Genomic DNA, 26,293 nt, shown 5'->3' on the forward strand with positions numbered 1-26,293 from the left:
GTCTCCCTGTTGGATCCTCGGATGCTGGGTGCTTGCTGTCCTGTGCTGTCTTTCTCCATGTCCTTTCCACTGCTCCTGTCACCTGCCTGCCCCTTCCTGCCTCTCTCTCTCCTCTCTGTGTTCTGCCTGCTGGCCCAGCCCGGTGTCAGTGTTGCCTTTCTTCCTGGGCTGGACTCCCAGTCCAGAGGGTGCACGCTTTACCTCAGGGAGCACAGGAGAGCTCCTTGCACATTGCCATGACACCATTTTCATGGAAACAGTGAGCTGATGTGACCTTTGGACTCACCTGGTCAGCCTGCTCTGTTCTGGAAAGGAACAAAGAATGAGAGTCACATAAGGTCATCTGGAAACTGCCAGAACCCAGGATAGCCCCAGCCCTGAGCTGCATGCAGCTGCTGGTTGTAGGGGAGGTGAGACCTATCTGAGGATTTCAGCTGGGGGTCTTTAACAAATAGATAAAGAAGAGAAAAACACAGTGCATTAATGTGTGCAGCACACATCAGGCAGAAGAATTCTCAGGAAAAAGGAACTCAAACAGTAACTTGGAACAACTCCGCTTACCTAGGACCTCCAACAAAGAGCAGTGGATTGCAGGGAAGTGACAGGACAAAGGCAGGTGGTTTAGGCTTCCAAGGGCAGCAGCGGGAGAGGGGAGGGAGATGTGGAGAGTGGGCCCCGCCCCAGGCAGGAAAGGGAAGGGGGGCGGCTTTTCCTGCCTTTGCTGCTGCTTGATTGCCTTCAGCTCAGGAGAGCTTTGAGGCATGTTTGGGGTGATGTATTCCGATCTGCTTCGGTGTCCAAGGCATGGACTCAGGGGATTTGATCTGTGCTGTTATTAAGCCCCTCCCTCGTGCCAGGCAGCGCCTGGGGACCAGGAGAGGTGGCAGAACTCTCAGCCCCAGTGCCCCAGGCGGACAGCATGAGGCTGGGGGGAGCTTACCAGCAGAGCACCAGGCTGTGGGGCAGGTGGAGACCACGCAAGCTCAGTGTGGGAGCGGGCCTGTCAGAAAGGGGCCTGCCCAGCCCGTTCTTCCAGGGGCAAGAAAAGAGCCCCCAGGCCCCTTCAAATAGGTGAGGCTGCCCCAGGGAACCTCCCTTCCGCCCTGGACCCTCCCTCCCCTTCTCGCTTCCTTCCTTCCTTTTTTATTGTGGTAGGATACACATAACACAAAGCCTACCATCTTAACCATTTTCTAGTGTGCAGTTCAGTAGTGTTACGCACACTCACGCTGTGTGCAGCCATCGACATCCGTCCACAGAAATTTTATCATCTTACTAAACTGAAACTCTACAGCCATTCAATAAGTCCCCATTCGCCCCTTCCCTGAGCTCCGGCACCTACCATTCTGCCCTCTGTAAGTCTCGCTATGCTAGGTCCCTCACATGAGTGGAATTACCCAGGATTGGTCCTTTTGTGACTGGCTTCTTTCACTGAGCATAATGTCCTCAAAGTTCATCTGCGTCGTAGCACCTGTCAGAATTTTCTTCCTTTTTAAGGCTGAGTGATATTCCATTGCATGGACAAACCCCATTTTGTTTATCTGTCATCCGTTGATGGACACTGGGTTGCTTCCACCTTTTGGCTACTGTGAGTAGTGCTGCTGTGAGCACGGGTGTGCAAATGTCTCTTTGAGACCCGTCTTTCAGTGCTTTGGATGTATACACAGAAGTGGAATTGCCAGATCATATGGTAGTTCAATGTTTAATTTTCTGAGGAAGTACCAGCCTGTTTTTCACTGCACCTGCACCGGGACACATTTTGAAGGTGGAGCTGACAAGACGTGCTGGCAAATTGGATTTGGGGTGGGAAGTATCACAAATGACTCTGAACTTGCAGGGCAGGCTGGTGCCCTGTCATGAGGTGAGAAGAGTGCCTCGTTGGGGTTGGTGAAGGAGATCCACAGTCCTGATTGGCCACGATGAAATTGATGGTGGGGATTGCCTGTGAGTCGTCAGGTTTCCTAGTCCAGAGGTCCACAGAGTGGTTCAGGCTGGAGACACCCCTGGGGGAGTCAGCAGGAGAGAGACTCTATTTAATGCTCTGGTACAAGGTAGGAACCCCTGGGCAGTGAGTGCAGGTACAAAAGACAGCCTGGGAGCATGCCTGGAGCCCCCCATCTTTGTACTCAGGAGGAGAAAGAGCAAAGACAACTGGGCAGGAGTGGCCAGGGAGGTAAACTAAGGAGAACTCGGAGCTCTGGGAGCTCAACTTTCCCCAGGAACCATTGTCAATGGTATCAGCTGTGCTAGTGGTCAAACAGCATGAGGGCAGTGGAGAGAACACGGGATCAGGGCTGCTGAGTCCCCAGAGCGTTTGCTAAGAGAAGGTCCAGTGGAGCAGTTGGGGTGAGAGGCTGGTTAGAGAAGATGGAGAGATTGGGAGGAGGGTCAGAGGATGTGGACACAGATGACTTTCTCAAGGAGGTTGGGAAGGTGAGGACGGGCAGGGAGCTGGAAGGGGAAATGTCACAAGAAGAACCCAGATGACATGTTCTGCCACATTCCTCTCATTCGTGTCCTGCTCTGATCCCAACTGTTCCTCCCTGCTCACCTGGCCTGGCACAGCCTTACCTGGGCGGGCACACCAGTGCCCCTCGCTTACCTGTTGGCTGAGAACTGGCATCTCCCGCAGTCCTCGTGGGCACTGCTGTCACCGTAGCGAGGTCGAATGTCTCTTTCCACGTCTGCATCCTCCCTAAACAGCCTGCTCATATCTTGTGCTATTTTTAAAACAACACAACCATTGCCCTTTTCTTTATTATATGGTAGGAGCTGTCATTAAGGGAATGAAGGCTTTTTGTAATATGAGTTGCGACTATTTTTTTTCCAATTTGTTTCTTTTGATTTTGTTTTTAACCATGCACAAATCTCTTTCTTTCTTTTTTTCCCCAATAGACTTTATTTTTATAGTACTTTTAGGTTTACAGAGAAATTGAGAAGAAAGTACAGAGAGTTCACATCCTCCCCCCACCTCAGTTTCTCCTATTGTTAACGTGTTACGTTAGGGAGGTACATTTGTTACAATTCTCAACCAACATTAATCTACTATTATTAATTCAGTTTTACATTAGTGTTCCCTCTTGGTGTTGTACAGTTTTATGGGTTTTGCCAAATGCATGTCACATATTTACCATAACAGAATCATATAGAATAGTTTCGCTGCCCTAAAAATCCTCCGTGGTCCACCTACCCATCCTCCCTCCTACCCTCATCCCCTGAAACCCTGGCAACCACTGATCTTTTTCCCCCATTACCTCAAACGTTTATTATCATTTCTGTGTTGGGAACATTCAAAGTCCTCTCTTCTAGCTGATTGAAAGTATACAATAAACTGTTAATCAGTCACCGCACAGTGCTATGGGACACGGGATCTCGTGCCTCCTGTCTGCTGTACCTTTGTATCTATTCACCAGCTGCCCCCTGCCCCCTGCCCCCTGCCCTTTCCAGCCTGTGGCAACCACCCTTCTCCTCTCCCCTCCGTGTGATGAGCGTCTTAGCTCCCGCCTCCCAGTGAGCACGTGCACTACTTCTCTTTCTGTTCCTGCTTATTTCACTTAACATAATGCCCTCCGAGCTCATCCACGCTGCTGCAGATGACGATTTCATCCTTTTTGATGGCTGAATACTATTCCATCGTGTAAATACACCACCGTTATTTGCTGATGGACACTGGGTTCATTCTGTGTCCTGGCTGTTGTGAGTAGCGCTGCAATAAACCCGGGGTGTAAATCTCTCTGCGACACTCTGACTTCCGTCCCTTTGGATACATACCCAGCGGTGGGACTGCGGATCACATGTCAGTTCTACTTTTATTTTGTGCACATCTGTGGAGCCACCGCTGCAGTCCAGACAAGGGCCACCTCCCGCACGGTCGGAAGTTCCCTGGTGGCTTCTGCGTCAGTCCCACCGTCCCCAGCCCTGCGCACGCGCGACCACTGGCCTGTGTCTGTCCCTGCAGAGCGGCTGGCCGTTTCTAGAATTCTCTGTGACAGGTTCGCAGTAAGTTGCTTCTTGTGCGGCTTCCTCCACGCGGCATAACTATTTGCAGAGTCACTCGTGGGGTTGAGTTTGTCCTTTGCCGTTCTCTGTAGGGACACGCCCCAGTTCGTGTGTGTCCCTGCGTCCGTCGGTGGACGTTTGAGTCGTTTCCAGTTTGGGGTCTTACAGATAAAGCTGCTGTGGGTCCCTGCGTGCAGGGCTCCGGGAGGACGTCCGCTCTCGTGTCTCGGGACGACGCGGCCTGTGCAGGACGTTCCCACAGAGGGCGAGTCGCGCCGCCTCCTCACCCGTGTTTGGCCTGGTGGCTCTTTTAGTCCTAGTGTAAGGCAGGTCACACGGTCCCGTCAGGAGTTTTTAAACTAAGCCGTGAACTGAGAAGTGTCTCGTTGCGGGTGTCTGTCTGCGGCGGCTGTCCGGCCGGGGACCCGGATCGCCGAGCTGCGACGTGCGTTTCCCTGACGACTGACGATGCTGGACACCTTTTCACGAACGTCTTCGCCGTCCTCGAGTCTTTGGCGAATGTGTCTTCAGATCTTCTGCCACGGCTGTGCCAGGCCTGGAGGGCTCGGGCCGGAGCACCCCGGGTGGGAAGGTGTGGCTTCGCCCGCCCGGGGCTGTGGGTGGCACCTGAGCCCGGCGTCGGGCGGTCGGAGCTCCTGCGGGCGGGGCGACGGGGACAGGTGCGGGTGGAGAGGCCGGAGAGGAGGGCGGGGCGACGGGTGGTCGGGTCGGGGGACGGGCGACAGGTGGTCGGGCCCAGGTGGCCGGGGGCGGGCGACAGGGGGCCGGGGGCCGGGCGACAGGGACAGGTGCGGTGGGAGAGGCCGGAGAGGAGGGCGGGGCGACAGGTGGTCCGAAACGGGGGCCGATGGCGGGCGACAGGGGGCAGGGGACCGGGGGCTGGGGCCGAGGGCGAGGCGACGGGGCGACGGGGACAGGTGCGCTGGGGAGAGGCCGGAGTGGAGGGCGGGGCGACAGGTGGTCGGGCCCAGGGGCCGAGGGCAGGCGACTGGGGGCCGTGGACAGGACGACGTGGTCGGGCCCAGTGGCCGAGGGCGGGAGACAGGGGCCCGGGGGCGGGGCGACGGGCGGTCGGTCGGGGGACGGGGTGACAGGTGGCTCCGCGGGCTGCGCGGGTGGCCCGCCCCTTCCCAGACGCGCCCGGCCGGCCTCGGCGCAGCGGCGGGTGTGGCCGGCCCGGGCGGGCGGTCCCGGCGGAGGCGCGGTGGCCGCAGAGCCGCGCGGGCCATGGCCGAGCTGCCGCGGACGCTGGCCGGTGAGTGGGCGCCGCGGGGCCGGGGTTGGGGGGTCCGGGCACCCGCCGGGCGCCGGAGCGCGACTGTGGCCGCCGCAGTAGCCGTGAGCAGTTCTCCTCTCAGACCGTCAGTCTTTCGTGACCTGTTTTATTGTCCTGAGCGATTGTCAATCAGGACGCCCTGCACTTATTTCCAAAGGCGATGAGTCTCGGGCGGAACAAGGCGCAGAGAAGGGACCTCAGCTCGTCCGGGAAGGAGCCCAGGTGCGTTGTCCATTCGGTCTGGACGTTTCCAAGCCTTATGTAGATGGGCGGAATATCCATTTTTTCTAAAACTGGATTTGCTGCTTTTTTAAAAAAAAAATTGGTCTTGAGGATTCTCTCTGGAGGTGGCCGTGAACTCTGGTTTGGCCTGACAGGTTTGTCAACCCTTTTTTTTTAGAAGTGCCCTGATGGGAGACGGTTAGGTTTAGGAATGTCATTTAGATAAGACTCAGAGGAGAATTTTGTTATTTTTTTGGTGGCTGGCCAGTCCAGGGATCCCAACCCTGGACCGTCATCCAGCCTAGGATTTTAAAAGAAATATTTAGGCATAAAATCATCAGAATTTACTACAGGATTTTACAAGGAAATGCATAGAAATTTTAGAAGTCTCTTCAGAACAAGCAGCTGAATGCCTGAAAGTCCTATGTTTGGGGACTAATCTAGTTAGACAGGTGACTTTTTTTAGATTAGGTTTTTGTTCCTCAACTGGGTGACTGAGATAAGAGTGAAGCCCATTAAGGAGGAAAGACGAGAAAAAGGTTTGGTCAACTAAAAACATATAGCTTGAATTATTAGCTTTTAAGCCAAATTTAATCATAGAGCTCTAAAAAGTCTTCTTAAATCTATCTTTAATTAATTAATTTATTTTTCAGCTGGAACAAACAGTAAATATTTTTGGCTTTTAAGTTTTAAGGTAGCGACCAAGAGACTCAAACAAAACCAAAGAGGTGCAGAGAAGCCCTCTCGAGATCCAGCATCGCTCCCCAAAACAAGGCCCTGAGAGCCGGCAGCAGTCAGCGTGCTGGCCAGAAACTTATTTAGCTTCGGAGAGAAATTAAACCGTAAAAGTTTTTAACACGTTACAAACCACATTTTAGATGAAAGAAATATCAGAACAAATGACCCCAAAATACAAAACAAAGAAGAATTTTATGCCCTTCCACAATCTAGACTGGTTTTAATGACACTTAAAGAGAAAAGCCGAAAAGCTTTGCTGGCTTAGAGGGTGTGACCCATGTGCTTGCGTGGCCATCGTTTCTAGATTCTCAGCTTCTTAGCTGACGTGAAGTTCCTGTGTGTCCCTGTAGGTGGAAGATCAAAACCCATTGATAAACAGGAAATCAAAAGCTGTCTTGGGGTAGAAGGATCACACATGTGTACCCCCAAAAGTTGAGTCATAATTTTTACATGATAATTTAAGTTAATTTTTAGAAATATTTCTTAACTAAGTTGAAGGAATTTTGTGGCTGTTCTGAAGAACTTTAACTGTTTTAAATTTAATCTCTGTTTAAAAGGCTGTTTTGTTCATTTTCCCCACATAGATATCTGTAAGACAGTTGTTTAAGACAAGAGCGCTATTAAAAGCATATATATATATACACACATATATATATAAATATTAACAATAATCAATTTATTTGAAAGGGTACACGTTTGGCTATTGTAATTTTGAGGTCACCTTGAGTTATATGGGGCCATTTTCAAGTATTTGCAAAATAAAAACACCATAAGAAACAGCTGTTATTTTATTTTATTTTATTTTTATTATTTTTTTTTTTTAAAGATGACCTGTAAGGGGATCTTAACCCTTGACTTGGTGTTGTCAGCACCACGCTCAGCCAGTGAGCGAACCGGCCATCCCTATATGGGATCCGAACCCGTGGCCTTGGTGTTATCAGCACCACACTCTCCCAAGTGAGCCACAGGCCGGCCCAAACAGCTGTTATTTTAAAGCATGCTATGTAATTTTCCCTTCGGAGAGAAATTAAACAATAAAAGTTTTTAACACGTTACAAACCACATCTTAGATTAAAGAAATATCAGAACAAATGACCCCAAAATACAAAACAAAGAAGAATTTTATGCCCTTCCACAATCTAGACTTGTTTAACGGTGTCATATCTACCCGTACTCTGACCCAGTACACTTACCTGGTGGCAGCAATTGAAATGATAGAATTCCCCTTTTCCCCACCTCCTGCCCTGAAAGGGAGTCAGCTGCCAAACCATAACCTAGAATCTCCCACTGTGCAGGCGGAGCAGAAATTAGCATCACCTTTATCTGAAACTCTCATTCTTAAAGGGAAGAGAGGGTTGGAAAAAACCCAGAAAACCCCACTCCATAGATCCTCTGAGCTCAGCCAAAAAGAGGGAGATCAGAACACAGGAGAAACTCACCCTTCCCCACCAGAGAAGCCCCTGGAGGCGGAAGGCATGACGGGCCCCTCTTTTTGCCTGAATTCAAGAGGAGACGCTGGGCGGTCGGGGGAGCTGGTCTGGAATCCCTGTTCGTGGTCACCAAAATGTTATTCTAAAAAAGAAACTGAGACCAAATATATGCAGCAAGGATTTATTGAGCCAATGTGACGACTGCCTCTGGGGCGACACGTAGATCAGGTGGCCCAGAAAACGTGATCCAAGAGGGCCAGCAGAGCTTAGCATGTTATAACACAGGAAGGGGAAGGGTCAAAGGACAGAGAGAGAAGGTCAGCCCCGCCTACCTGCTTCATCAGGCTCTGCACTGATTGTAGCTTTGGGATTGTTACAGGTTACATCCCGCATTCAGGGGTCTAGAGTAGGGGAAATAAGTCTTCTGGGTTATTTTATGGCTTTTTGGTGCTATTATGGCTGTTTCTGAGTAAAATGGTCTTAGGATAGCAGTTTTCAGGACTGGTGGGCACGAGTACTGACTTAGTCCAGATCTCCCAAGACACTACCATTTAGCTGACCTGGTCAGACCAGATCCTTTTGGTTATCATTTCTGGGACCCTCAGCCCTTGGGACCCAGCAGGCAGGGTGGGCACGGTTGCACTGCTTGCTGGCAGCAGCGGGCTCGCCTCCGGGATCCTGGGTCCTGGTTAGGTAGGGTGGCCCGGCGATGCCAGGGCCTTCTCCAGGCCTCTCCCCACCCCCTCTACTCTCACCTTGCTTTCCCTGAACTGGGATCCCCAGTGCTGACTGCCAGGGGGAGCGACAGTGGAATCGCGAGCAGGCACTCCGGGGACCCTGGGAAAGGCCCTGGAGCTGTTCACTGTGCCAGCCCAGCTCTGCCCCTTTGGCACGGGTGCCCTGGCACCCTCGTCTCCCTGGAAGAGCCTCCACGCCCAATAAGGGGAGGTGCCTCTGGAGAGCAGTGTGGGCACTTCAGAACGTGCGTGTGGACTGGGGCCAGTGCCAGGCCACCAGAGCGGGGTATGGGGGGCCGGCTGCAGCCGTGTGCCAGGGTGGAAAGGGGACAGGGAACCAGGGCTGAGGTGCCCAGAGCTGGTAAGTATTCCTTTCAGTTAGAGTCCTGCTGTGTATACACGGTTGGGTAGGGAAGTGTTGGGCTGGAATCGGGAGAGGATTCAGCAGAGCAGAGGCCTGGCCTGGGTTCCGGGAGGATGGCGGGGCAGGCGGGCTGTCCCGGAACAGGAGGGGAGGTGCTGTGCTGGTGGCAGTCCCTGTCCTCGTGGTGGCCACACTGAGCCTGCGTTTGCAGCCAGGACGACGGTGCCCACATCATGGAGCCCTCGGTAGGGCCCTGGGGGTGCGTGGTGTTCTCACGGACCTGCAGGAAGCCCGGTGTGGAGAGGCCCAGGACGCTGTCTCTGGTCACACAGGGAGGGAGGGAGGGTGGACTGCAGCGTGGCATCCAGGGGGCCGGATGCCGAGACCTGCCTCCTGTGTCACTGCTGATGCTCTCTGGGTTCTTCCTTGTTCCTCCTTGTGTCCCTCTTTCTGTTTTTTTGCTTCCTTTCTTCCTTCCAATATATTTATGAGCTTTCATACAACAAACTGCACATAAACTGTGCAGTTGGGTAAGTTTTGACACACGCAGACAACTGTGGAACAGTCACCTAATCAAAATAACCAACACCCGTCACCCCCGCCCCTCGGTCCCTGTGGGTTACACTGTCTGTTTTAGTCCGTTTTCTGTTGCTATAACAGAAGTACCTGAGACTGGGTGATTTATAAAGAAGAGAGGTTTATTTAGCTTACGATTCTGGGACAGCTGCATGTGGCCTGGGCCTCAGGCTGCTTCTACTCATGGTGGAAAGTGGCAGGCAGTGGGTACAAGCAGATCACATGGCGAGAGGAAGCAAAAGAGAGAGAGAAGGTGCCAGAGTCTTTTTAAGCAATGAGCTCTCATAGGAACTAATAGAACGAGAACTCACTCATTAATCCTCCTCCCCCAGGGAGAGCATTAATCCATTCATGAGGGATCCACCCCCATGACTCAATCAGTTTCCAGCACTGCCACGTCGGAGATCAAATTTCCACATGAGTTTTGGAGGGGACAACACATCCAAACTCCATCATTCTTCCCCTGTCCCCCCAAAACTCATGTCCCTCTCACATACAAAATACAATCATTCTATCCCAACAGTCCCAAAAGTCTTAGCTTGCTCCAGCACCAACTTAAAAGTCCAAAGTCCAAAGTCTCCTCTGAGACCAAAAGCAAAAGTCCTTCCAGCTGTGAACCTGTAAAAGTCAAAACCAAATTTATCTACTTCCAAGAAGCAATGGTGGAACAGACATTGGGTACACGTTCCCATTCCAAAAGGGAGGAACAGACTAAAAGAAAGGAAAAACAGGCCCCAAACAAGTCCAAAACCCAGCAGGGGAGTCATTATGTCTTAAACCTCCAAAATAATGTTCTTTGACTACAAGTCCTGCATCCTGGGCACAGTTGGGCATCTAGGCCCCCAAAACATCAGGCAGCCTTGTTCTCACAGCTCTGCCAGGCACAGCCCAGCAGGCCACACTGGTGCCTGTGGCTTTTCCAGGCCTACGTTGCACATTACCAGTGGCCCTGCAGTTCTGGGGTCCTGGCGGCAGCCCTGCTGCATTGGCTCTACTAGACATTTCCCTGGTTGGGGCTCTCTGTGCAGGCTCCAACCCCACTTTTCTGCTCGGCATTGCTCTAATAGATGACCTCTGTGGTGGCTCTGCTCCTGCAGCAGGTCTCTGCCTGGGCTTCCAGGCTTTTGCATACATCCTCTGGAATCTGGGTGGAGGCTGCCATGCCTCCACTGCTCTCACGTCCTGCCAGCCTGCAGACTTAACACAACATGGGTGCCACCAAGGTGTCAGGCCTCTACTCTCCAGGGCTGCTGCATGAACCACACTTGGGGCTGCTCTAGCCGGAGCAGCTGGGATGCAGGGAGCAGGATCCCGAGGGCAGCTGTGCCCCAGGTCTGTCCTCCAGGATAACTCAGTCCTTCTAGGCCTCAGGGTCTGTGATGGGTGAGGCACCCTTCCAGACATCTGAAATGCCTTCAGGGCTTTCCTCTGGTTTTCTCCGCTATTAGCATCCGGCTGCCTCACCCCCAAAATAATGTCTTTAGCATCCAGTTTATCTGCTTCACCCTTGCTGCATTGTTCCCCAGCTCTCTGCTTCTTTACCACATGGCCAGGCTGCAAAGTTTCCAAATCTTTACGTTCTGCTTCCATTTTAAATTCTGACTTTACATCATGCCTTTTCTGCCATAACTCAGAGTAGGCTGTTAGAAGTAGCCATGCAGTGTCCTCAATGCTTTGCTGCTTGGAAGTTTCTTCAGTCAAATGCTCTGGTTCACAACTCTTAAGTCCCACCTTCCACAGAGTCCAAGGGCATGGACACAATGCAGCCAGGTTCCTTGCTATGGCGTAGCAAGGGTGATCTTCTGTCCAATTCCCAATAAGTTCCTCATTTCTGTCTGAGAGCTCATCATCCGCATTTCCTTTACTGTCCACATTTCTATCAGCATTCTGCTTGCCACCACTTAAGTCTCTAAGACGTTCCCAACTCTCCCTCGTCTTTTTCTCTTCTTCTGAGTCCTCCACACTCTCCCAACCTTTGCCCATTACCCAGTACCAAAGCTGCATCCACATTTTCAGGTATCTGTTTAGCAACACCCCAATCCTCGGTACCAATTTTCTGTGTTAGTCTGTTTTGTGTTGCTATAACAGAAACACCTGAGACTGGGTGATTTACAAAGTAAAGAGGTTTATTTGGCTTACAATTCTGGGACAGCTACATGTGGCATTGGCCTCAGGCTGCTTCTACTCATGGTGGAAAGTGGCAGGGAGCCAGTGGGTACAAGCAGATCACGTGGCAAGAGACGAAGCAAGAGAGAGAGAGAAGGTGCCAGGGTCTTTTTTAAGCAATGAGCTCTCATAGGAACTAATAGAGCGAGAACTCACTCATTAATCCCCCCGCCCCCAGGGAGAGTATTAATCCATTCATGAGGGATCCGCCCCCATGGCTCAATCAGTTTCCAACACTGCCACACTGGAGATCAAATTCCCGCATGGGTTTTGGAGGGGACAACACATCCAAACTCCATCACTGTCTTAGTTGGTCCCAGGCCAGGTTGTACCTGCCCTGGGGCCCTCTGAGGACCAGGGACTCTGCGGCTGGTCTCCACGCCCCTGGGGTTCCAGCGTCGGGTGTGGCCCTGGACTGGATTGGAGACACAGTCCTGAAGATTGAGATGCTCAGGTCTCTTGAGAAACCCAGTAAACAGCGCCCTTCTCGGGTTACCCAGGTTCCCCTTTTTGTTCATTCATCCAGCAACTGCCAGGGCATTCAAAAGTTCACAGGAAGATTTGTGTCGTCTTTTAATTCTCTTTTTCCGTGAACTTTCTGAAGTACTGTCGTTTTTGTCAAACACTTGTTAAGTATCAGAGGGACTGGTGCTGTGACAGTGAGCCGGGTGGGGAGATGGCCTTAGAAGCTGAATGGTGCTGGTGGGCCGGCCGGTGGTGAAAATCTGGGGGTCAAGCATGCGGGGGGGAAGGCCCTACCCCAGGAGTCTGTCGGGCGTGTTAGGGCAGGGCAGCCACGACAGAAGGGATGGCAGGAAGAGCATGTGGACAGCCTGGGAGAGGACGAGGAAGCAGGCAGCTGGCAGCGCTAAGCTGGGCATGGTGGTGCCGGCTGCTGGGTGGTGGCACCTGGAAGGGTACTTGGGTCCTTTGCGCCCACCTGACTCGCTGGAGGACTGACAGGCCCCATGTGGAAGTTCTGGAAAATGGCAGCACCCCAGGTTCTGCCCACCCATGTTACGGTGGGCCTCACCCAAGATGGCAGAGAGTCAGCGTCTGACATGGAATGGCACGGGTGACTTCTTAAAAGCAGCCTGTACCAAGCGCTTCTCTGAACACACTAGCATCTCTCTCCCTTCAGTTTAGGGCCAGTGATCTGTGACGGATGGCATTTTTAAAAAAACAGCTTAATCAAGGTATCGGTTACATACCATAATATTCACCTGTCTTAGATGTACTATTCACTTATTTTCAGTTAATTTACAGAGTTGTGAAATCGATTTTAAATCTCTTCCATCACCCTCCAAAATTCCGTGTGCCTGTTTGCAGTTATGCCCCAGCCCCAGCCCCAGGCACAAACTCAGCCCCAGGCCCAGGCCCAGCCCCAGCCCCAGGCCCAGCCCCAGGCCCAGGCCCAGCCCCAGCTCCAGGCCCAGCCCCAGCTCCAGGCCCAGCCCCAGGCCCAGCCCCAGCCCCAGCCTCAGCCCCAGGCAGCCACTTTCTGACTCTATAGCCCTGCCTCTCGTGGACATTTCGTATAAATGAAGTCATGTAACATCTGACTTCCTTCACTGAGAGTAATGTTTTTGAGGTTCATCCAGGTTGTAGCCTGTCAGTATCTCTTTTTTTTATTTAATTGCCTTTTTATTTTATTAATTTTATTTTTTTACATTCTAGGATGTTGTTGCAGAGCAGTTGGGAGGGAGGGCAGAGGGGAAAGGGGAAAGAAATGGGATGGAAGAAGGAGGAAGGAGGAAGGGGCGGGACTGAGGCCTGTGGCACCCCCCTCATTCCCATAGGGGAGACCAGGGGGCTTCCAGTGGTGGCTTGGTCATTGCTGAGCTGGGTACAGATGTCAGGGGGGTGTGGCAAAAGCCCTTGCCTCCCACCACCTCAGCTCTGGAACCCAGGGCCCTTCCTGCAGTGGCTTGGTGGTTACCACTGGGGTGGTTGAGTGTGTTGGGTGGTATGGCCGAGGCCTTTGTAACCAACCAGGGACTGGTTGCGTGTGTCAGGGGCCATTGCTGAGGCCCCCCAGCTCTCTCCCTTTCTGGCTTGGTAGCCCAGGGAAGACTTCCAGTCCTGCTAGGTGTTTTGGTGTTCTTTGGTGAAGTGAGACCTTTACTAGTTAATATCAAGCTTTGTCTCTGGTTGCGGGTACTTTGTTTTTTCTTTCAGTTCTGTGTTGGATTATTTGCTGTTCCCACCACTTAAACTCTGCACTGGAACTAATTTGTTGTCTTTTGCATACTTCTAAAATGGGGGAACTCCCTGTGGAGATCAGCACTTGAGCCCTGTGGTTGAGCTAAATTGCTGCTTTGCTGCTGATTTCCTAGGGAAGGCTTTTTGCACAGCTCAGGTTTTAATAGTTGACTTTGTAGGTACTTCTGGCTCTCAAGAGATCCAGTGTACCTGGTTGTGTAGAATCTCTGATCTGGGCCTGAGTCTTTCAGCAAACTGCACCCCATGCAATTCTGCATTCCCGACCAGTCTCCTCTGAGTGGTCCTGCGCTGACGAGGGAGCAGATCAGCTGTCCTTGCTGTGCCGCAGTGTTCCCCCAGTGGGCCCATCTCCCCCCACTGCCCATGCTCCAAACACTTCCCATGGGACAGGCAATGCTCCAGTCCCTTGTCATGACTCACCAGCCTCTAAGTGGCTCCTTGTATTCAGTTGTTGTGGCCCCTCACTCTTCTGTGGGTCCATGGAAACACTGTTAGTGGTCTTGCTGGTCTGAGGGTCACCAAGGCCCTCTTCTCCCCTGCCACCTCCAAGCAACTCCATCCGAAGGGCTCCGCTGTTGCTTTTGCTGGCTCCTGCTCCGTGAGCTCAGCAGCCTGAGCCTGGAAGTGGCCGGGGCTCGAAATGGTTGGAGCGGCTTTTTCTTTCTCTCATCGTGGCTTCTCCTGCCTTCATGCACTCCATCTCTCCTCCTCTACCCCTGAGCTCTAGCGGCCCCAGCTTGGCTGTCAGCCCATCTTGTTGCTTTTTTATCGTTGTCAATTGATTGATTTGTGGGAGAGAGTGATGCTGGGAATGTCTATTCTGTCATCTTGACTAGAAGTCCTGCATCAGTATTTTGTTCCTTTTATTTTTTGAGGGATCTGGCCAGTAGGGAGATCTGAACCCTTGACCTTGGTGTTAACAACACCACCCTGTAACCACCTGAGCCCACCAGCCAGCCCATTCCTTTTATTGCGGGATATACTCCACGGACTGCGTTTTGTTTACCCATTCATCAGTTGATGGGCATTTGGGGCATTTCCACTTTTTAGCTGTTCTGAACGACACTGCTGTGAACATTCGTGTACAAGTGTTTGTGTGGATGCATGGTTCCTTTTCTCTTGGGTAGATACCCAGTGTGGAATTGCTGGGTCACGAGGTAAATATGTTTAGCGGTTTAAGAAACCAGCTCGCTCGTTTCCACAGTGACTGCAGCATTTTATGTTCCCATCAGCAGTGTACAGGGTCCCGATTTCTCTCCGTCTGCACCAACACGTTATAGCCGTTCCTTGGGGACCAGGTGGTGTCTCACTGTGGTTTTGAGCTGCATTTCCGATGACAAATAAAGCTGAACATCTTTTCATGAGCTTATTAGCCACATGTATATCTTCTTTGGTAAAATGCCTTTGAAAACTTTGTGCCTTTTTAAAAATTGAGGTATTTATCTTCTTGTTTGTTTATGTTTGAGAGTTTTTTATGTATTCTAAGTACACATGATAGGTAAATGATTTTCAAATATTTTCTGTCCCTCTATACTTTTCTTATGACTGCCTTATAGGTGCTTTTGAAGTAAAAACATTTTTAATTTTGATTAACTCCAATGATCAAAATTTTATTTTATTGATTGCGTATTTGGTGTCACATGTAAGAAATCTTTGCTTAATTCAATGCCCCAAAGACTTATGTTTTCTTCTAAGTTTTCTGGTTCCTGTCTTTTTAAGAATCTGCCCATTCTATCTAAGTTGTTTAATTTGTTGGCAAACAGTTGTTCTTACTATTTGCTTAAAATCCTAATTTTTTTTTTTTTTTAAAGATGACTGGTAAGGGGATCTTAACCCTTGACTTGGTGTTGTCAGCACCACGCTCTCCCAAGTGAGCCAACCGGCCATCCCTATATGGGATCCGAACCCACGACCTTGGTGTCATCAGCACCACACTCTTCCAAGTGAGCCACTGGCCGGCCCTTCCTTCTAATTATTTTAAGATTGTTTTTGATGTCTTCTCTTTCATTCCTGATTCTGGTCGTTCGTGTTCTCCGTCTCTCTCTGCTTGCTTTGGGACGCTATTAGAGATCAACTGTCCCGTGGTCCCAGGATTCAGAAACGTGGAGCTGAACACAGACAAGCATCGTAAGATAAGAAGTAGCAGATGGATCGGCTGAAAGGGGCTGATTTGGGGGAAAAGGAATAGGAGCTGGGGCCAGGCGATGGAAACCTTTTCAGAAGGAAGCCTTGTAGGAATATTTGTACTCTTGACTGTGAACACGCGACTTCCATAAACATAAGAATCACCTTAAAAGAAGACCAGTGCTGGCCCGTTAGCTCATTTGGTTAGAGCGCAGTGTGGTAACACCAAGGTCAAGGGTTCAGACCCCTGTCCTGGCCAGCTGTCCCCCCAAACACCGGTTTTTATTTCCCCATGCACGCGCACACAAGGGGCCGTGGGATGCTTGGGGAGGTCAGTGGCCACTTTCTCGTGGATGCGCTGGTTTGAACATGCGGGTTAAACACGCGGGTCAGCCGCCGTGAGACCTGCCCCGCGTCCTTGGCGGGGCTCAGCTGTGGCTCTGCGGACTTCCCTTCAGTCTCCCATGGGGAAGGGGCGCTCCGGGAAGGGGCCACCGAGGGGCTGGGGGAGCAGCTGGGGTGATGAGCTGGGAGGGACGGGCGCGTCCCCCTGTCTGAGTGGGAGGAGGGAGCGGGGTGTGGACATGCTCGGGTTGTGGAAGCAGGAGGACAGGCAGGTCACAGGGGCTGGGGGAGGACGGGGTGCAGTCCGGTCTCCCACGGCTGTTTTTCAGGAATGCCGACGTGCGGCTCGCTCCGTCCTCCAGCCCTTCTGCTAGTAACGCTCGTGTTGGTTTTCTTCGGGTAAGAGACATTGACCTGCGCAGCTGGCCCAGCTTGCGGGAAGCTGACAAAGCAGCCAGCCCGACCCTCGTGGGGATCCCCTGAGCCGCCCAGCCCCGAGCATCACAGGATGCTGAGGGCCCTGATGACGGGTGTGGCACATGCCTGGCTCCTGCCAGCCGGTGTGTCCCCCTTCGCCTGCTCCCTTGCTGAAGCCTCACCTGGGGAGCGGGCTTGTCTCCCTCCCGTTTCACAAACAGGGGGGCTGGGGTTAGGAGGCTGAGAGCAGCTGCATGGCTGGGGGTGGGGAAGACAAGCCTGGGGGCCCGAGCTGTCAGCCATAGACTCTCCTGGAGCCACAGATTGAGGTCACTGGCCAGCTCTCCTAGGGCATCTGTGGACACAGCCAGAAAACGCTCCAGGGTGGCCTTGGGGGCTGCACTGACCCAAGTAATGGGAACCCCCTGCAGCTGCCATAGGTGCCCACACATGGAGCACAGTCCCCAGGGACCTCCTTCCTGTCGACCCCCTGGTGTGGGATGTGGGAAGTCACCTGGGCTTTGCCCAGAACGCACCTGGCCCTGCAGCAAGGCCTTGCGGCCTCCCTGGGAAGGTCTGTGCTGGCTCCAGCACGCGTTGTTCGGAGGGAAGGCTGGACAGGTGGGCGTTGGCTCAGTGTCCTGAACCGCTGCCTTCGGTGCACTTCCTCCCCACAGCTACGGGTTCCTGAGCCCCAGAAGCCAGACGCTGGGTAGCCCGGGAGCTGGGGACAGGTGAGTGAGGGGGAAGCACGTGTGACTCTCCGTGCTAGCCCTGGGGGACTGGCTCCACCGGTTTTCCCTGCCCTGCCAGGGCCTCCTCTTCTCTCCTCTCTATACTCTGCCTGGAGCAGCCTCAGCCACCTCCATGGGCACCACTGCCTCCACATCTGTGGCTCAGCCTCGACCTTCCTCTGACCTCCACCCCCAACTCCACGCTTACCCGGAGAGGTCCCATGCGTGGCCTCTGCTCCCTGCCCGTGCCCCTCCCCTGAACAGCCCACTCAGTGGATGGCTCTGCCTTGCCCAGTGCCCATGCTGGAGGCCTGACCATGCTCCTGGCTCTTCCTTCCTCCTCACCCCTATGCAGGGTGGCTCCAGATCCTGTTGGCTCTGCTTTTCAGTGTTTCTCATGCCTGTGGCTTTGCCTCCATACCCTGCTCCGGTCGAGGCTGCTCTCAGCTGCAGCAGCCTCGTGCTTGTCTCCCTGTCTCTCTCTGCCCCGACTCCCATCCTCCTTGCAGTAGCCAGAGAGATCTTTCTGGAACATAACGTAGCAGCCCTCTGTGGTCTGACCCCGCCTGCCCAGCCTCTCCAGCCTCATCTCTCCCACCACGGCCCCCACTCTCTGTGCTGCAGCAGAGCAGCCTGTCACCATTTATCCATGTGCTGTGTGGTCCTGACTCCAGGCCTTGGTCCCTGCTGTGCCCTCTGCTGGACCACTCCTGTGTCCTGCTTTCTGTATCTGCTAACTCCCACTCACATCGCTTATCCACTAGTGGAAAACACTCGCGATCCTGGCTTGCCATCTCTCCCTGGGTTCCTGGGGCTGCTGGGGCTGACTGGGTTCAGCTGGGCGGTCCTCCATGGTCTCTCCAAGCAGTCCTAGGCAGATGGTGGCTGGCGCCAGGATCATCTCAGAGTTCCTCATGTTTCTGGCATTGATGCTGGCTCTTGGCTAAAACACCTTCCCGGGGGCTCCGCATGTGCCGTGGGCTCCTCTCAGTTTGGTTGGGAGGTTCCAAGACCAGCATCCCAAGAGACATGAGACAGAAGCTGTATCGCCTTTCAGAACCTGGCTTCAGAAGTCACCCTGCATCATTGCTGTCGCATTTTATTTCCTAGAAGAATGGGGAATCAGACCCCACCTGTTGAAGGAAGGGGGCTTCAGAATTTGCAGACATGTTCTGAAACCTACACCCTGTTCAGCCTCAGCTTAGGAATGTCTGGTGGATGTGTGAGCCATGTGGATCTGCGGAGGACAACCTACACTGCAGTGTGTGATGTTGTGGTGGGTGGGTACCTGGCAAGGACACGGGCAAGTGCCACAGCCCCTTGCCACAGTGGCAGCTGTGCTGTGACTGTTTCAGACAGATTCACTGCACATTCCAGGCCACCGCTGTACCCCTTCCACCGGGACCCCCCGCTAGATTTCCTGCTCTTGTGCCCCTACAACCCCATCTCCTATGTTCTCATTCCGCAGTGTGGCTGTTAGAGAAGTGGATGGCCTGCAAGTTGTAACACTGTCAAGGTATAACGTCTTCATTGGGTGCCCCCCACATCCCAGAGTTGCCCCCCAGCGAGAACGGCTGCTCCTTCCCAGGTGTCCCCGCTCTGACTTTGCCCTCATCCTGCAGTCAACGAGAGACCAAGCTATAGCTGATGCTTTTGTTTTGACCAGCTGCGTGTCATTGGCTTTGAAGGAGGCTGACAACTATATTAGTCCATTTTCTGTTGCTTATAACAGAATACTTGAAAGTGGGTGATTTATGAAGACCTGAAATTTATTTCTTACAGTTTCGGAGGCTGAGAATTCTAAAGTCCAGGGGACACATCTAGTGAGGGTCTTCCTCTAGGTGGAGACTACGGTGACGCAGGGTGTCACATGGTGACAACGGTCTGAGCGAGAGTGAGCTACCTGCTCACCTGCCCTCCTTATAAAGCCATCAGGCCCACGACCATTACTCCATGAACGGATCCATCCATTCATGAGGGCACAGTCCTTACAATCTAATCACTTCTCAAAGGCCCCACCTTGCAAACACCATAATCAGATTTCCCACCCTCTTAGCACTGTGACAGTTGGGGTCAAGTTTTCAATACATGAACTTACGGGGACACATTTAGTCCATAGCACCAACTGACTTCGTTTGCCTGGGACTCAGGGAGCAATTTCCTGGGATGTGAACCTTTACTGGTGCTGAAACGGGGACAGTCTCAGGCAATCCAGGCTGAATTGGCCACTCTGCTCTTCATGTATTTATTTTTATTTTTAACTGTGGTAAAATACACGTAACGTGAAAGCTCCCACCTTAGCCATTTTCAAGTGTACTGCTCAGTAGTGTTAGTTACACCCACATCTTTGTGCAGCCAGCACCACCGTCCATCTCCAGAACTTTTTCATCTTCCCAAACTGAAAGCCTGTCCCCATGAAACAACTCCCCGTCCCCTCCCCCAGCCCCTGGCACCCACCAGTCATTCTGCTTTCTGCTGCTGTGAGTTTCACTGCCCCAACTACCCTGTATAAGTGGAATCACACAGTATCTGGGTTTTTTGTTTTTTGTGTGTGACTGGCTTAATTCACTGGGCATAATGTTCATCCATGTTGTAGCATGTGTCAGAATTTTTTTTGCTTTTTAAGGCTGACTCCCTACTTTTAAATTCCATCATTGGAAATGCAAATTATAGCCATTTTTTACATTGAAAATGGCCCACTGGCTGCTGTCTCCCGGGGGCTCTACCGTACTCTGGGTGGGTATCCACTGCTCACACATTTCCACAGGCTATTGCACCTGACAGTGCTCTAAGCCACCGTGGGAACTGGACCCATGAGGACCGAGAGAGGGAGGTGTTACTCTCCCATTTCCCAGACAGGAAGCCTTGGCTCTGGGAGCCATAAGACCTGCCATGTCACCAGCCAGTGAAGGGGCAGAGCAGACTTCAGGCCCAGGTGGGATACTCTGTGATGACGGCCTTTCCCTGGGAACTACCAGGGACAGAGGCCAGGTCCGACACCCTCCCTGCCCACAGTGAATTAAAACAGAACCCCTTAGGTCTCTTCCAGCCTGAGTCAAGTAGAAGGCACCATGCCCTGAGGTGACTTCATTCCTCTTCCATTAAAAATGCTGAATCGGAGGCTCTAAGCTTCAGCCCTTCCCCAGGGCCTGGGATGATGGGATGCTTTCATTAGCGCAGCCTGCATGGGATTGCTCGCCCTGGCCAGAATGCAGGAGCTCAGTCACATTTCGGCAGCTGTACGTGCCCCACCTACTACGTACACCCCACATAATTTTCATTCAAACTCACGTTATGCTGTCTTGCTTTTGCAGGATGGTATATCCCCAGCCAAAGGTGCTAAAACCTGCGTGAGTAAATTTATTGAAAATTTAACATAGAACAAGGTGCTGTTCTAAAGATACTAAAGGGTGGTTTTCTTCATTTCAATCTCAGTATCAGTTTGCTTTGTCAGAGTCTTTTCCTCTTAGGTTTTCTGATATCTGAATTTGCAGGCCCACTGTTGACCTAAAAGTAACTGACGCCAAATGTTTGAGTACGGGGTCTACTGAGCCCGTGTGATGGCTGCAGCCAGGAAAGACATACGTCAGGTGGCCAGGTGGCAGCAGAGCTCGGCATTTTATGACACAAAGGTGGAGAATCAGAGAGGAGAGGAGAGGACAGCCCCTGATCATGACATCAATTTTTCTATTGGCTAGTACCTATGTGAGGGGTCTTCAAAAAGTTCCTGGAAAGATTCACGTTATTTTTTAACCCTATTTTTCTATGAATTTTTGGAAGTACCCTCACAGATAGATTTTGGATCATTCCTAAGTTACATCCTACATGCAGGAATCTAGGGTAAAGTTTACAAGAAACATTCTAGGTTATTTCGTTTCTTCTTCTGGTGCCTGTATGTCTGGCTTCTTAAGTTAGAATGTCCTTATGATTCCATTTTCCAGAACACGTGGATGTGACGGCTAACGTATCCCAGATTTCCCAAGGCACTACAGCTTAGCTGACCTGGTCACAGCAGATGTTTTTTAGTTTATCAACCCGTAGAGGGCCAGCCCGTGGCTCACTTGGGAGAGTGTGGTGCTGACAACACCAAGTCTAGGGTTAGGATCCCCTTATGGGTCATCTTTTAAAAAAACGAAAACAAAAACACATAGGATTCTCTTTCCCTTTTCTCTTTGACTTGGGTCTTGTTTCCTATCCCTTTGTCCACCAAAGAATGTGGAGAGGTGTGATGGGCCCTTCTTTCTCCAGCGGGGATTCCTGCCTCTTTGCTGGCAGATCTCAGCCTCCTTTGTGGTCCAGCAGAGTCTCACATTCAGTCAGATCTGACAGTGATCTGCCCAGTTGGAGTCTGGATTTGCCTCTGGTTGGTGTTCTGGCGAGTGCTAGCTCTGTCTGGAAGGGTGGTCAGCTCTGGGGGTTGCTGAGGAGACAGAGGCTGAGTGGGGGGCCGGGGGCAGAGGCCAGCAGCATGTGTGTGTGGTCACCCCTGCTGTCAGCTCACATGTTGCTGCGTGGCTTTCCCTGTGCAGTAGAAATGATGTCCTCGTTGTGACTCCTTGGCTGGCTCCCATTGTCTGGGAGGGGACCTTCAACATCGACATCTTGAACGCACAGTTCCGGCTCCATAATGTCACCATTGGGTTGACCGTGTTTGCCATCAAAAAGTAAGTAGGTGAGGTGACTGAGTGCAGTGACCTGGGATATGGTGAGTGACTGGGGACTTCAAGATCTGTCCTTATGTTCAGGACACAGTGGGGCGGGGATAGTCTTGTCCTCCCAAATGGTACATGTTAAGGCTCATGTGCTCCATGGTCATACCAATCTCTTGTGGGCTCCCTGGGTGAATAAAACCCAGCTGCTTCTCCTGAGGCTGTGTCTCACCCAGGGGTGGCAGCTCCAGCCTGCGGCTCCCACTCTGTTCCTGTCAGAGGTGGGGGACAGAGAATCCCAGGCAGTCCCCCTTCTGAGCCTGGCCCAGCTGCACCCCCTCAAGACAGGTCCCTTTCACTGACCAGAGATGGCAGGAAGGGGGTAGCCTGTTTGCTGTCCTCGGACCAGTATGAATAGGATGCCCGCAGAGCTGCAGCTGCTCTGTCCAGATGTAGGATGAGGCAGAGAGGGAGGGGCAGGCCAGGCACCTGTGGAGGCAGCTGATCAGTGAGGTCTTGCAACTGGGTCCGGCCAGCTTCACTGGGAGCTGGCGAGGCCGCTGCAGGCGCGCAGTACCATCCCTCGGAGTCTGTGGAGCGGGGCTGGCAGCACTAACCAACCCCAGGGACTGCTGTGGGGCACGGTTCCTGCGTGCTGAGGTGCCTGCATGCGGGAAGGGTTGCAGGAGGGAGAAGCCTCCTTCCCTCACAGGCTGGACACCTGCAAGGTGGCCCTGGGGCCTTTGTCATCCTCTTTACCAATTCAGACATGGGGGCTGGCCAGTTTAGCTCAGTTGGTTAATTTGCACAGACTGAGGGCAGAGAGGTCGGCCTGAGAATTCCTACTCCAGCTCCCAGGGACAAAGGGCTGTGGAGTCAGCCCCCACTAAGCACACCGCCCGCCTCCCATGGCCAGCACAGGGCTCTGTCACAGCACTGCCTTGCTGTCTGTCTGTCTACCCTCTCGATCCCGGGCGTGGTCTGTGCCACGTGTGGGCAGGTGCTGTGCCTTCATGGAGCTCTGCGTCCCCAGCCCCTCTGAGGGAAGTGGCCGCACAGCCAAACCACAAGCCCTGTCACCCATCCCTGGCGGCCAGGCCTGGAGCTGCACCTGGCAGCCTGGCTCTCCTGTCTGAACTCCGGGGGCTGGGCTTTGTCATCCCATGCGTGTGTGGGTGTCCCCTAATTAACCATAGTGCCTTCCTTCCCCTTGTGAGGGATTTACCCACCAGCCGGGTGAGGGTAAAGCAGCCACGGTGTCTGCTCCAGACACTTAGGGTCTCACAGGGGGCACAGCACACTCTCTGGGAGCCCCTGTCCCCATGGTGGGGAGCACATAGTCCTGGGGGGCCTCAAGGAGGGACCAGCCATCTGAATGAGTTGGAGAAAACTTCCCGGGGTGGGGGGCCTAAAACATTTTACCTCTGGATTCAAGGTTTGAGGCCTAAGCAAGCCCTTACATGTCCCTTCTTTCTGGGACCCCCTTTCCCCCCTTCCCCTGTTCACAGTGCTGGACCTGATCCTTGATCCAGTGAAAGAGTTCAGGAATGACACCCTCTTAGGAGCATAAGCAGTTTACTGAGGACCTTGTCAACACAGCACCCTGAACCCTCCAAGGGAGGGAGCTCTAGGGTGTAGAGACAGGGGAGGGGGCCCCAGGCAGAGCCCACCGCAAGTGAGGGCAGCAGGTGACGGCCCCCGCTGTTCCCAGCCAGGCCGGCTCTGCCAGGGCAGCAAAGGGGGCGCGTGCCGGACGCTTCCTCAGGCCAGCCAGGGAGGGTCTGCCAGGGGAGCTCGGGCGGGGGCGTGTGTCCCACCTCTGGCTCTGCTGCCTGTGGGCGGTGGCAAGTTTCCCAGCCTCCTCAGGCTCAAAGCTCCTTCCCTGCTGAGACGGGGGTGCTGATGGGCCCGCCACCTCTGGGCGGGTCACAGCCCACGCTCTGGCTCAGGACAGGGCAGGGGAATGTGCGCCTGCTGCTCTGAGCCTTCGCGAGGCGGCTGGATCCGCGCAGGGCCCGCCTCTTTGGGCACCGAGGTGGCCCTGGCCCTGATGTCCCCCGTCCCTGCTGTGGCTCCCCTGCAGGTACGTGGTCTTCCTGAAGCTGTTCCTGGAGACGGCGGAGAAGCACTTCATGGTCGGATACCGGGTCAACTACTACGTCTTCACCGACCGGCCGGCCGAGGTGCCGCGCGTGGCCCTCGGGGACGGGCGGCGGCTGGAGGTGCTGGAGGCGCGCAGCTACGCGCGCTGGCAGGACGTGTCCATGCGGCGCATGGAGGTGATCGGCGACTTCTCGGAGCGGCGCTTCCTCCGCGAGGTGGACTACCTGGTGTGCGCCGACGTGGACATGCAGTTCCGCGACCACGTGGGCGTGGAGATCCTGAGCCCGCTCTTCGGCACGCTGCACCCCGGCTACTACGGCCGCGGCCGGGAGGCCTTCCCCTACGAGCGCCGGCCCCGGTCCCAGGCCCACATCCCCCGCGACGAGGGCGACTTCTACTACATGGGCGCCTTCTTCGGGGGCTCGGTGCCGGAGGTGCAGCGGCTCACCAAGGCCTGCCACCAGGCCATGATGACCGACAAGGCCAGCGGCGTCGAGGCCGTGTGGCACGACGAGAGCCACCTGAACAAGTACCTGCTGTACCACAAGCCCACCAAGGTGCTGTCCCCCGAGTACATGTGGGACGAGCGGCTGCTGGGCTGGCCCGCCGTCATGAAGAAGCTGCGCTATGTGGCCGTGCCCAAGAACCACCAGCAAATCCGCCACCGCTGACCGCGTCCGGGAGCGCAGGGGGGCCGGGCCCGCGGCCGCGTCTCCCCGGGACCCTCCTAGACCCGGGCGGGCTGAGCCGGAGCTGCGCTTCCTTCTTCTGCCCTGTTGACAGGAAGGGCTGCAGCCTAGGCCGCGCCACCACCTCACGTTCAGACAGGCCTAGCAGCAGGACACGCGGACACGCAGACACGCAGACACACGGACACAGACCCGCGGGCGCGCGGACACGCAGACACAGACACACGGACACAGACCCGCGGGTGCGCGGACACGCAGACACAGACACACGACACAGACCTGCGGGTGCGCGGACACGCAGACACAGACACACGACACAGACCCGCAGGGGCGCGGACACGCAGACACAGACACACGACACAGACACACGACACAGACCCGCGGACACGCAGACACACGGACACAGACACACGACACAGACCCGCGGGCGCCGGACACGCAGACACAGACACACGACACAGACCCGCAGGGGCGCGGACACGCAGACACAGACACACGACACAGACCCGCGGGCACCGGACACACGGACACGCAGACACACGGACACAGACCCGCGGGCGCACGGACACGCAGACACAGACACACGACACAGACACACGACACAGACCCGCGGGCGCCGGACACGCAGACACACGGACACAGACCCGCGGGTGAACGGACACACAGACACAGACACACAGACACAGACCCGTGGGTGCCGGACACACAGACACAGACACACGGACACAGACCTGCAGGGGCGCGGACACGCAGACACAGACACATGACACAGACCCGCAGGCACATGGACACACAGACACAGACACACGACACAGACCCGCGGGCGCCGGACACGCGGACACAGACACACGGACACAGACCCGCGGGCGCACGGACACGCAGACACAGACACACGACACAGACCCGCGGGCGCCGGACACGCGGACACAGACACACGGACACAGACCCGCGGGCGCACGGACACGCAGACACAGACACACGACACAGACCCGCGGGCGCCGGACACACAGACACAGACACACGGACACAGACCTGCAGGGGCGCGGACACGCAGACACAGACACATGACACAGACCCGCAGGCACATGGACACACAGACACAGACACATGACACAGACCCGCGGGCGCCGGACACGCGGACACAGACACACGACACAGACCCGCGGGCGCCGGACACACAGACACAGACACAGGACACAGACCCGCGGGCGCGCGGACACGCAGACACACGGACACAGACCCGCGGGTGAACGGACACACAGACACAGACACACGACACAGACCCGCGGGCACACGGACACGCAGACACAGACACAGACACACGGACACAGACCCGCAGGCGCGCAGACACGCAGACACAGACACACAGACACAGACCCGCGGGTGCGCGGACACACGGACACAGACACACAGACCCGCGGGCGCGTGGACACACGGACACAGACACACAGACCCGCGGGCGCGCGGACACACGGACACA

At 54.2% G+C, this 26,293-nt stretch overlaps 2 protein-coding genes across 2 annotated transcripts; one reads left to right on the plus strand and one right to left on the minus strand.

The window, feature by feature from the left end:
- Positions 1–4,526: 4,526 nt before the first annotated feature.
- On the minus strand, positions 4,527–5,249 carry LOC134365514 (uncharacterized). Its single transcript, XM_063081641.1, has one exon. It carries the CDS (start codon positions 5,247–5,249, stop codon positions 4,527–4,529), a length of 723 nt encoding a protein of 240 aa, XP_062937711.1.
- Positions 5,250–17,138: 11,889 nt separating this feature from the next.
- Positions 17,139–24,795, plus strand: LOC134365515 (histo-blood group ABO system transferase-like). The gene is made up of 6 exons (XM_063081642.1): positions 17,139–17,212; positions 17,316–17,372; positions 18,841–18,888; positions 20,687–20,722; positions 21,902–22,036; positions 24,105–24,795. Exons 1-6 carry the CDS (start codon positions 17,139–17,141, stop codon positions 24,793–24,795), a joined length of 1,041 nt encoding a protein of 346 aa, XP_062937712.1.
- Positions 24,796–26,293: the final 1,498 nt, after the last annotated feature.

Source organism: Cynocephalus volans, chromosome 17, assembly GCF_027409185.1.
Source record: "Cynocephalus volans isolate mCynVol1 chromosome 17, mCynVol1.pri, whole genome shotgun sequence".
NCBI classification, from domain to species: domain Eukaryota; kingdom Metazoa; phylum Chordata; class Mammalia; order Dermoptera; family Cynocephalidae; genus Cynocephalus; species Cynocephalus volans.